The 12,782-nt window shown below is 39.1% G+C and overlaps 1 protein-coding gene across 2 annotated transcripts in view; it reads left to right on the top strand.

Annotated features, from left to right (window-relative positions):
- Positions 1–6,428: 6,428 nt before the first annotated feature.
- Positions 6,429–12,782, top strand: part of LOC107741067 (peroxisome proliferator-activated receptor gamma coactivator 1-beta-like) — a 49,785-nt gene continuing 43,431 nt past the window's right edge. For both annotated transcript variants that reach the window (XM_016553655.1, XM_016553654.1), the window contains exon 1: positions 6,429–6,956. In XM_016553655.1, coding sequence (XP_016409141.1) covers positions 6,876–6,956 — 81 coding nt within the window. In that variant the 5' untranslated portion in view covers positions 6,429–6,875. The remainder of the gene's footprint in view (positions 6,957–12,782) is intronic.

The raw sequence follows: 12,782 nt of genomic DNA, 5'->3' as shown, positions 1-12,782 counted from the left end.
AACTCCCTTTGCACTGTTTAGCCTTCCTTCAAGCTCGGCTCTGTTTATGATTCTCCATCATGTAAATGTCAAAATATGCCTATGATATCTCCAGATACGTCCCCGGGCTTCCAAAGATTGCATAAATGTTAAAACCCATCTTCCTCCCATTCTTGCCTGCTACTCCATCTATCCTCTTTCTGAGGTGACAGTCTATCAAACTCATATAATGTCCTTCAAAAAGCACATTATGCATCCTGGTGCTTTATAGAACACTTCAGTGTGGGCTCTCTCATGCGGTGCGCTCATATATGTGTGTGCCTCTGCTTGTATCCAAGAGCTTGCAATTCAAGGTCTTCCTTCTCATTGAACAGGATCAATGTTTATGACTCTGATTGTTAAGCATTTTCCCAATATTTCTAAACGTGGTTGTCACTGAGCTTGTGAAATTGTGCTGTCGGGATTAGAGCCATTTGTCCCTCTTGGTGCTCATGGCCATAAATCACCACATCTCAGGGGAGGCCGAGTAACGTAGCGCTGGGCCGTACAGAGCAAGAATGGAGGAACACTAGACTGCACATTGGTTCCAATACTAATCTGGCCTACTTTGGCTGGGCGGCATCTGGCTGTGTGCGCAGCAGGTGGGCTATCAGCACAGACTATAGCTTAACCTTTCCCAAGGCCTGATAACACTAGATCCTCCACAAAACAAAGACCCAGCTGAGACCCAAATCAACCTTGTGTGATGTGACCATTTCAAAATGGCAGGCAGTTAACATGTGCATGTATAAGGATAACATGTATGCCAGTCGATAAAGGCATCTGCCAAATGTCTAATTGTTACAACACTGCCACTAAAACACACTAGCAATCCAGTCCAGAAGGGTCTTGTTCCGGTCACTTGTATCCATTGGAAAGGAAACCCTGGTCTGGGAAATTTCATACTCATTAATTTTTAATTGCTTGGGTGGACAACAGACCAAAGGGAGGCCTTACTAGATAACTCAGATGGCACCTTGTTAGGAGACCGAATCTGTCGGATCCTGATAGGCTATGACGGGCATCTCCTTTTGGTCGCTACCCCGCAGCTGTCCAAAACTGTCAGCAACTCTCAAAAGGACACCAGGCCTAAGATCTTTATCTCAGTGTCACACTGCTTTCCAGTGGTTTGCAGCAATGGCGTCAACCATTCCTACCCATATTGATGCAAGGCATGGTAATAACTCAGCCGCTGCAACAGCCATCTTCTTTCCTGCAAACGGGCATAAGTGTAAATAGAGCATGTAGGTGGGGAGATGCCGGTTGCTACAAGTTTGGTAAATACATAATTTACATTGAATTTCGGCACTTTGCACACAGCCTAGTTCACAAACACACTACATTAGAATAGCAAAAGTTGTGAAGGCGTTGATGGGTGTGTCTTTGAAGACTCTTGTAGGTTTAGTGATGGAATGCCACCCATGCTGCAGTGTACACACATGCTGTGATGACTAAGGCTCAGACACTCTCAAACCAATGCACATGGCCCCGCAGGTCAATCGCCCACAGACCCCAGACAGAAAAAGCCTCTATCCTTTGTCCAATGCAACCCCTTGTTTTGATATGTGCTAGAATAATGGAGAATTCCAGATAGTTCAGGTCAAAGATAAAAGTGAAGCATTTGGTCTGAGGATTCAAGCTTCTTGAACAAAACTTCCATTTTGGCTTTCTATTCCCAGAAGACAGATTTCTAAAACATCTTGTTTTGCCCCATTCAACTTAAAACACAGAATGTGAATTCTGCTAAGGAAGAGATCAATAATTTATTTGTATAAACGTATTCTGTAGTAGAGGGTTTTTGTGTGTGTGCGTGTACTCAAGATCAGTATACACCACAACAGAGATGTTGCATCGTTTTAAGTCAATATTTCAGACATATTTCACTCAACTAAGGTTTGGTTAGTCAAATACAAGATCATGTGGTATTTGTTGTTGCTTTTTCAGGTACTACACCTATGCACAGTTAATGGGTGCTCTATTATTTTTAAAATAGTTTAGCCATAAATACTAATTCTAATATAGGCTATATTTATATCCAGGAATATCTGATTATATTTATTTTATATTTTTTCAGAATTAAGCTACATGGCAAAAAGAATGTTTTTACTGGTTTGTAAGATGTATTTGTATCAATATACTGTAGGTCTCTATATACTGTATTTCTCCCACATACATGCACCTACACACTGGTAGTATCTTACACTTTACATTAGCTATGTTTCCATCCAAAGATGTGAATTTAACTTATGCGCAAAACTGGAATATCGCATAAAACATTTGCGAATAAAGCACCGTTTCCATCCAACGAGTCAAAGAGAACAAAATCGTCACTTCCTGATAAACTGGCACTAAATATCTCTAAGAAAACTAGGAGAAGCCACTGAATCTAATAATTGTCATATGTAATAAATTACTTGAGCTTCAGAGAGAGCAGATAACACAATAAATACGGTCATTGCTTTTAGAGGTGGATGCCTGCTGTTTGGGAATGCAGTCATGTAAGACAGTAGTTATACAGAAATACTTTGATGACAGACTTTCCTCAGGCATTTCAGAACGACCAAAACAACATTTATCATATATCATAGATGCTGTGAACGAGATCGGTCCGCTGGTTAGTCAATTTATCCCGTCTCATAGCGCAAAGTCACATGACTTTTTCAATGCGCATGGTGGAATTTATTCAGTAAATGTGTTTCCATCGTAGTTTATAAGCATTTTTTCTTATCGAATAAATAGTTTATCCTACTCAGTTGTGCGCATACGTTTTTTTGTGCTCATTTTTAGAATTTATGCGCATCTTGGCGTTTCCATCCAGCGTTTTTTTTATGCGATAATCCAAAATGTGCATAAAAATAGGTGGATGGAAACATAGCTATTGACATGCTGTCCTTACTCCTTATATATTTAAAATGAATATTTATGGAAAAATGTCATCTGCCTGGTCAAATTTTTTTGTCACCTTTGCTCCTGGGTGTTTATGTAAGATTAGACAGTTTTCTTTTCATCTTTCACCTGTGCAATCATCCTTGTCTTTTCATCTAACTGACACAGCAAACATAAGCACTATGCACGGTCAGGCACCAGCAGTGAAAAGGGGAGTCATGTGACGAGCAGGCACGTGTTTGCTTGGGGAAGCGAGTCTCTAAATGCAGCCTGCTTTACTCTACTCACTCCTTCTCCTACTATGCACCGAGACAGGAGGAGCTCTGGCCAATCACAGCGTGTTCTGCTTGCATGCTTTGCATATCTGTTGTGTCCCGGGCATTTCCTCCAATCACGACCCAGCTTTTTTTGAACTATGCCTTGAGTTCAGATTGCTTGTAACTGCTGCATACACAGTGGCACATTGTGACTCGGTCATTCTGCGAGTTAGACTTCACCCTTCAGGATATAATGAAGTCACATATTTCTGAAGTTAAATGCTCCAGTAGTTTGCTTTTCTGAGGTGCTGAGAGCATAATCTTAGCAGTGTTCACATTCCCAATTTAGCAAAAGAAAACAAATTATGTTATGTATTATATTAAGTTATATTATATATGATCAAGTCATTTAAGTTTTGACAAACATTTAGAAAAAACAGTATATAATATAATATATAATACATGGTGGATCTTCTGTAACTGATACTTAATAGTATTACTGAATCTATTGACAGGACTGAATAAACACTGCATTGTTTGTCTCTAACACTCTGTCAAGTGGAGTTTGAAGTGCAACATCAGCTCAGCAGGATGTCTGCTGTGACTTATCTGACCAGCTGATGATCATTCTTCACATACAAGGCGTAAGTACTTGGCCATATGTTTTCATGGACACATCTAAAATAGCTCAGTCTTGGCAAAATGAAGAGTGTTTGATGTTGTCTTCAGAAGTTACACGCTGTATTGCCTGCATTTTCTTATCGAAGGTTTTTCAAAGCATTTATTTGGATTAAAAAAGACGAACTGATCCCTGCAATGCAGTTTTCCTCTGTTGCATTTACATTTATTCTTAGAGAATTCGAGTAAACAATAATGAGATGAGGAATAAAAAGGCCACTAAACACTAAGATGCAGTCGTAATTACGAGTATAGAATATATGGCAACACTTTAGTTTAGGGTCCAATTCTCATTATTGCTTATTAGCATGCATATTACTTGCATATTGGCTGTGTATTAGTATTTATAATGCATTTATTAATTCCTTATTCTGCATGATTATGCATATTTTAAATCCCTTAATCCTGACCCATACCTAAACTTAACTGTTAACAAGCAGCAAATTAGGAGTTTGTTGAGGCAAAAGTCAGTTAATAGTTAATTGTGAGAACTGGTCCCCAAACTAAAGTGTGACCGAATATATTTCACAATTAACATATTGTGTATTAAGTCAATACCCCAATAGGCCATTTTCAAAACTTCAGGGCTCTGAAAGTTTCATTCTGAAACTGAACCCAGTGTTCCTACATGACAATATGTCGCAACAGTCCTCGGTGCATTAGTAAGTGTGCTCTTTGGTTTGTTTTCTCCCAGAGTGCTGTCCATTCACACAGAAGCCCCCATTAAATCACCTTCCAGCCATAAAGCACAGTGAGAGACACGCATGCACTCAAACACCAGCAACATGCTCTCCCACTGGTGGTAGCAAACAAAAACATGAAAAACAGCATCATGCATGCTTCAATGTCGGAAAACAATGTGTGAATTCTATTGATTGCTGTCCTTGGACAACTGTAGCTGAAGGCACAATGTTGTTGACCTCCATACATCAGGGCATAATCAATGAAATGATATGACTGATGAAACAGACTCTTCTCTTGACTGATAACTCCAACATAGAACAAACTCCTCCAGTCTGACAGCTGTCAGAGACACCCACCAGACGCTCAGGGCTGTCAAATCCCTTCAGCGACCTTTCACACTCTTATGGAAGGTGGGCTTGTTGGCTTAAGTAACAATCTTGAAGATCCTCTCGAAAAACAGCTCTGAGTGTCACTGGAAGTTTTTGATGCAACTGTCGTTCCACTTTAATTCCCTCTACATGTATCTTTTTATTATAATTTCTTTTTTTTGCTTTAAGAACTAGCGCAATCTGTTTATCGATCAAGCATCTAAGGGCATGCATAGGATTTTTTTATACAGTGTGTTTTTAAAGAGGCAAACTTTCATTCTGACCTCAAACATTCAAACAGCATGCATTTGGTCGATAGCCAGTAGGCAGCACACAGTTCAATAGACTGATGTGACCTTGGGGTAATTTCAGATTCGACTGAGAAATTGTAATGGTCCTTCAAGGGCTTGTCAATTTAGATGCATTGGATTTGCACACCATTCAAACAATTTAAAATCTATAAGATTTGTCTTCGTGAATCAAATATAGGATGGTTTCTAGCAGACTTGCCTCTTCTCTTTACTAACACTCAACTGGTGATTTCTGGGATGTCACTCTGAATGGAATGACTTCAGTTAAGCATCTCGATTCATGATAAAGTACTAAGGTTACTTGAAGCAGTCCAAATCCCCACATCATAGTGAAAGTCTGTGAGTGACTGTCGGAAAACTGCGCTTGACAAGAGCAGCCAATCAATGCATCTGCTGATTAGAGAGTAATTACCCTAATTGTTTACATAGATTTTAATGTGTTACTCGTATATCAAACTTTATCACCATAACAAGCTTAGATTTTGATCTAGGTCCAGGCCTAAAGTCAGCAGTGCACCTGCTTTTTATCTATCATTATTTTATTTAATTATTGTAATACTAGGGTTAGATTTAGATAAGCTAAATTTTTTCCTCAAGTCAAGTTACCTTTATTTAAATAGCACTTTTAACAATACAGATTGTGTGTCAATAATGCAAAAGGACAATGGATGTCATCATCCTGCTCAGTTCAGTTTAAATAGTATCTGTGCAATCAAGTCGACGATGTCGCTGGAAAATAAGTGTCCCCAACTAAGCAAGCCAGAGGTGACAGCGGCAAGTCGGGGGGCCAGTTCTCCTCTGGCCAGACGAAACCAGCAGTTCAATTCCAGGCTGCAGCAGAGTCGGATTGTGCAGAGGACTCAACTGGTTCCTGTGGTCTTGCCCTGGTGGCTGTCTAGGAGACAAGGTCTTTACAGGGGATCTCAACATAAAGGGTCAAAAGTAGAAAAATAAAAAAAGAAGATAAATATAGATAAAGTAGAATTAAAATAGAATAAGTAATAATAATAATAATATATAATTCTGATAGGCTTATATAATAATTGATTAAATATAATAATGGCTAATAAGATGCACATGATTGTTAAATCAAACAAGCACTCAAATAATAAAATATTAATAATACATTTAAATTATACAAAGTTTTTACTATGATTAACAAAGCTGTCTTTGGAGCAAACTGTATTTCTGTTAACGGGCCAACCAAGCATAAATATTGACTGATGTTTAGATTTTGGGCACCATAAGCAGCATGCCCAGAAAATAATGCTCGGTTGTGTTTACTGCATTGTGCATACAAGGAGATACTATAGTAAAGGATGCAACCACATACACTATTACCTGCACAAAGCATGGACTTTAGACATCATGAACTAGCATCATAAATGAGTCATAGACACTGTAATCTAGACAGCACAAGCAGGTTCAGTTACAGTTGGGAACATGCATCCTGCACCTAGTCTCGACATCCTTCTTCAGCCACCAACCTGTGTTTAACCCACCTGCACCTTCAAATAATTCACTTTTTTCTGCTGTTTTACTTAACCCAGCCATGATTGGGAAGCACTGAGGCACCTCAGCACACTGCCCTCGGTCGGTTAGAGATCCTCACTGCACGCGGGGAGAGGAGTATAGCAGCGCTCTCTGGCTCCTCTCATCTCATTCTCTAGAAGATGGCGGACTGCGCTTCACTGTTAGACGAGGAGCTCTCTTCATTTGTCTTCAATTACTTGACTGAAAACTCCGGCAGCCCGGTAAGCCATGCACCATTTCTGATAGAGCAGAAGCGTGGCTGTTTTTTCCCCGGGTGTGTTTTTGCACGTTACTGTCTGTGGCTCGATATACTCGCATCATTTCATCGATGCTGTCAGAGCGTCTCAGCCGGCGTCTGGAGTCCCTGACGTCTGCGCTTCACGTGGAGTTCACAGGAAATGATGCATATATGCGAAAAGTGACTTACAGAAGAATATTGTACAGATAATCGTTATTTTGAAGTCTGCTTTCGAGGGCTAGCGATTAGGGCAAGGTTAGTAAGTTCTCAAGCGGAATAGAATGAGTTCAAATGTGTTCATCAGTTTGCCAAAAAATCACACCAATTTCCCGGTGTGTGTGTGTGTGTGTGTGACACGTGGGTGCTCTGGTGAACTTGACTTTAAGTTGCTTGCTGGTCCCTTGTAGTTTTAATATATATCGAAAGCGCTCTGATTCCGTACGAGTTCATTGCGAGGCAGATGAAAAGTAAGAATATATAGATCAAGTAGGCTAAACTGTGGGGTTTTTCAGATGTGTATTTTCTCAGTCTTTAGGCTATGCATTGCGTAATTATTCGTCGGTGCAGATGTTACTACTATTAATGCACTTATTAAATACGATCAGTGTTTGTATAATTTCTATTCATACCTGGCCTGCTTTTTTATTTTTATTTTTAGATGAGCTGTTAAAAAAGCTGTAAACCTAATGCATTATGTCACTTATAAAGTTGAGAAACTGATACGCAGCGATGTAGGCCTATTCAAAATGTATACATATATCTGTACATTATAGTTTAGAGATCGGAACTCTTGCTCAATTGACGAAATGTATTGTAAGCGTTTGCGTAACTGTTACAAAACGAGCTTGATGCTAATTAGAGGTAGTCAAACGATCTTTGCGTCAGTGTGTGCTGTTGTTGATATTAATAAATAAACGCTGTGCATTTTGCACTTTCGTGCTTGTCATGTCAAACAGGCTGTTGTCGCACCGCAAAGTGTTTATTTATAGATACAATACGCGTAGGATAGGGAGTTACAACAATATAACGCTTAAAAAGCCTAACGTTACTTTGAAACATACGGATACTTAATCGCTGGAACGATACACTTAGGAGAAAGATGAGGTTAATGAGAATACATTAATTTATTATTTCAAATTCAAAAACTGCCACATGCTGGTAGTTAAAGTATCAATTGTGTATCATAAATTAAATAGACAGTTGTGCATGTTTACAAATCGCGCTCCGTTTACTTTGTGTCACGTGTCACTGAAAGGTTGACGACTCGTTTTCAGACTTCTTAAAACATGTGAACGCTGTGAGGAAACGCTCGCTGCTGTTTGTCCTTTGTCCTTGTGTCAGCGGGAATATTGTAAGCGCTGTAAATGTGCTTGAGCTCGCTGTCTGGTCAGTGTAATAGTACTCCATCCTCGTGACTGGAGTTACAGAGCACAGTTACTGCAGTCATGTGCTCTTCGCCGTTGAACGTAGTAAAATGAGCTGGAGGCGGGGCCATGACGCGCTTGCATGTGACTGACTGACTGACTGCGCAAAGTGGAGCAGCTCAGATCACGACTAATAAGTCACCATCCACTGTTGGAGCATCGCACCTTTTTGATGTATAAACCGTATTTATATTCATGCACAAAACTGCCATTCGTTGCGGAACGTATTCGAGGATTTAGACTGTATATTTAATCTGCCAAATTCCCTATCCAGTAGTATTCCCTGTTTTGTATTGCGCGGAGAAATGTAAAAAGCATCTCCCAATTATTACACTGCTGTTGTTACCAGATAATTAAGTAGAATATAGAGTATTGATTTTAATTGACAAAGAATATTGATTTGAGTTTAAATTATTGTATGAGGTGTAACGGAATTGAGTATTCCAGAGAGATAAATATTGATTTGCGATCATGTCCGGTTGTTACACGTATTAAATGGTTGCGATTATTTATCAATGTGATTAAAACGAGTAAGAATATTTGGCTGCAGATGTGATTGACCAATCAGAATGAAGAGCTGTGCAATGAAGGCTAATTGTAGATAGTAAATACTAGTTATTCCACTGTATTTACTTGAAGTTCACTCAAATATCACTTAAAAAAAAGTGCATTTTCCAAGATTGTTGGCTGATGCTGAAAATGTAAGAATTGTCAAATAGCAGCCAATTAATGGGCCTGTCCTATGGGGAAAAAAGATTTTCATTGCATTCCTGTTTCAGTTCCCCCCTCACTGCATCCTTACATTCTGCTGTTGACATTTACACGTTCATTGCATAAAATCGGAACATTTTAAGGTTTTGAAATCCATCACACTGCACACGGCACTGCAGTACTATGTGTTCAGCTTTCGTGATATGGGCTGAGTCACCTAACTTGACAGAGTCAGGCAAATGTATTTACACCATGAAATGAGTCCCTCCACCCCCAGCTCCTGTCAGTCAGCTGTGCCTCCCCTCATTTCCACTCATAATTTGATGCTAGTTTGAAATCATAAATATGCAGGGTTGACATGGTCTTTACAGCGAGTTCAGACAGTTGACTCTGTGTCTGCTTGTTTACTGAAGCATTTTCTCTATCATTTGCCTTATCGCTGTGAAGTCGAAACATAAAATCAAATCAGCGGCAATGAAATGATGCTTTAGATGTTCTGGTTGGAATTCACTTGACATCAGATTTGAAGAAATTGCACATTTTTAGTCTATTCATTTGAAATCCACTGAGAGCGAGAGGAAAACGGGATACCATAAAACATCACAGGAATATAATTTGATTCGGTTTTCACAGAAAGGCTGAAGCTCTGGCTCAATAAATTGGCTGCAGCCTCTGGATCGTCAGTTTATGTTTTGCTCTTTTCACTCCAATTGCTTTACAGCGCTGTCTCATGCTTTGCTCAGGGTGCACTTGTATTTATTAGAAGGGCTGTTTCCTCTTCTGAAGCCCCAGAGGTCTATCATCTGGCTCCTCCATCTCTCTTTGGGGACGTGAGGAAGTCTGGGAATGCTCTGTATCAGATCAATTGATATCAATAATGCACCCATACTAATCCATCATCAGCTAAGAGCTCAACTGGCATCAAAGGTTAAAAAACCCTTACATTGAGTTGTCTGGCCATGGGACCAAGGGTAGGATGTTTTCTGTAACTATAGTCCTCAGTCTGCTGTAACATAAACTCTCTTAAATAGATTATCTGGATGACGATCTATAGATGTACATTCACTTTAGTGTGGTCTGTAATTGACACCCATGTTTATTACATTAGCATTTATGTACACCGTTCTGCAGAAATGATTGTAGGGTCGTTCTCTCAAAAATAAGAAAAAAATCACATTGAGCACAACTCAGTGTGAATAAATGATCAGATTTTTCATTTTTGGATGAACTATCATTTTTGTTAGTGAACCAGCCATTTAGTTTTATGCTATGGTTTCTCAGTCCACGATTATCACCTTGGATATGTCTTGGCTAATAGCTCTCATTTTTTAGAGACCGATTAAAGCTTTCACTGCATTTTTATGCAGTGTATCCTGGAGAAATGCTTCATGCCAGCATTATCATTTTGCTGTTGTTTTATACTACAGTATTAAGTCTCAGCAGTTGCATGCTCTTATTAAAGCTCAAGTGTCCTAATCTGACCTCAGCTGAAGAAAAAAGAAGTTGCGACCTTTGTATTCTGGGACATAAGGTTATATCTTAATCTCCGAAGCACTCACATGGCACAAATTAGCGTGATATGTGTTTTGATTGGTCATGTAGTATGCATGAGTTTAGTAGGGCAAATGCAGGAGCCATTTGCATGGTTGCAGGTTGGCCTGTATATTTGCAAGCTAAACAAAGTTGCAGGTGTGTTATTCTAATATCAAATCAACCCCCACCTGTACACTGTGTGGAAATAAAAGCACCGAAAGCTTTTTGTGTTCGATTCAGCCTCTCCTCTGGCGAGTGCATTTGGGGATTATATAACGCACACAGTGTACTTTTCGATTAAATGTACCTGACTATAAAACTCTAGATGTTCTTTATTATCTGGTCCCTGTCTTTAGATCTTATAGATGACACACACACATCCTAAGTGAGGCTGAGTGGTTTGGCTAAAAATGATATCTCAATATTTTTCAGTCTTTCAACTATATTTGATAGCTTAGTTTTTATGTGTTTGCTCCAAAATGACTTAAAAGAGTCTCAAATGAATCGGAGTTTTGAATCAGTAGTCTGATCCACTAAATTGATTCAACCTTTCAACTCACTTACTGGCCAAATAAAAAGACTCGTTAAAATCATTGTTTTATTAACAATTGTGCTTAGTTTTATATCACCAGCAATCTGTGATTACATTTCTGATCTATTCTCTTTCATTTAGATAATGCAAGAACTGTGATGTATTCAGACACGTTGTTTTTCTGAAACTGTCTGTTAAGTTCTTTGCCTTAGATCAGATGCAGCAGAGAAAGCAGGTGAGGGAAGGAAATTTCTGCATGTTTTGAATAGGAAGGGAGCGTACCAATCTTACCATAGCAACGTGACATCAAGGAAGGGCAAGCTCAGACTGGCAGGGACTCACAGTGGGCAAATGGGAACATGTAGGCATAAAAAAACACAAGTCTATGGCTGCTGTAGGTGTGTTCTGCTAACCTACATTTTAAATATGCTGTAAATATTCTTCATATTCCTTGTCTATTTAGTCATTTTATACTGATTTGGTGGATACTAATTGGTGGTCATGTGGATTATTATATGATAATAATTAAGAGCGGTTACCAAGCAGCACCTAATGAATGGCACAGGTATACAAAAGAATCAGCAGGATTATATGAACCCAGGAGAAAATCTTTAGACCAGCACTCCACTTATAAAGACTATTTTCAACCCATCAATAAGCCTTAATTAATTTTGTTTGTATTCTTTCTGATGTAGATGCTGGACTTATGCAGGGTTTCAAAAACACCTTAAAGGGTTACTCCACCCCAAAATGAAAATTTTGTCATTAATCACTTACCCCCATGTCATTCCAAACCCATAAAAGCTTAGTTCGTCTTCGGAACACAAATTAAGATATTTTTGATGCGTTCTGAGAGCTCTCTGACCCTCCCATAGACAGCAATGTAATTAACACGATCAACGTCCAGAAACGTAGCAAGGAGATCGGTAAAATTATCAATGTGACATCAGGGGTTCAACCGTAATTTTACGAAGCTACAAGAATACTTTTTGTAAGCAAAGAAAACAAAAATAACGACTTTATTCAACAATTCGTCTACTCCGCATCACCCTAACGCCATTTTGGAGAGTATCCACTGAACGTAAACAGCGTTGTTTTCGTTCAAATCAAAGCGTAAATAAACGTAGAAAACGTTTTACGCAAATTTGTGTTCCAGAGACGAACAAAGCTTTTACGGGTTTGGAATGACATGAATTCCAAAATTTTCATTTTGGAGTGGAGTAACCCTTTAAACGTGTCATAAAAGTGGTCCATACGTGAGATGTGGTACACGTAAATCTTATAGTCGTACAGTATGGACCACATTTATGATATAATTCATTTGTATCAAGAATCTTAAAGGGGTCATATGATGCGATTTCAATTTTTCTTTTCTCTTTGGAGTGTTACAAGCTCTTGGTGCATAAAGAAGATCTGTAAAGTTGCAAAGACTAAAGTCTCAAATCCAAAGAGATATTCTTTATAAAAGTTAAGAGTCAACCACGCCTACCTAAAACGGCTCGTTCTAACACGCCCCCACATACCTACGTCACTGTGTGGGAAGATTTGCATAACGCCGCCCAAATCTTCACGCAAAGAAAGAAGGCGTAACGTTTATTCTCGCTGTAGT

The sequence above is a fragment of the Sinocyclocheilus rhinocerous genome, unplaced genomic scaffold (assembly GCF_001515625.1).
Source record: "Sinocyclocheilus rhinocerous isolate Xijiao unplaced genomic scaffold, SAMN03320098_v1.1 scaffold44, whole genome shotgun sequence".
Classification (NCBI taxonomy): domain Eukaryota; kingdom Metazoa; phylum Chordata; class Actinopteri; order Cypriniformes; family Cyprinidae; genus Sinocyclocheilus; species Sinocyclocheilus rhinocerous.
Note: the sequence above shows the minus strand (reverse complement) of the source record. Positions and strands in the feature narration are given on the sequence as shown.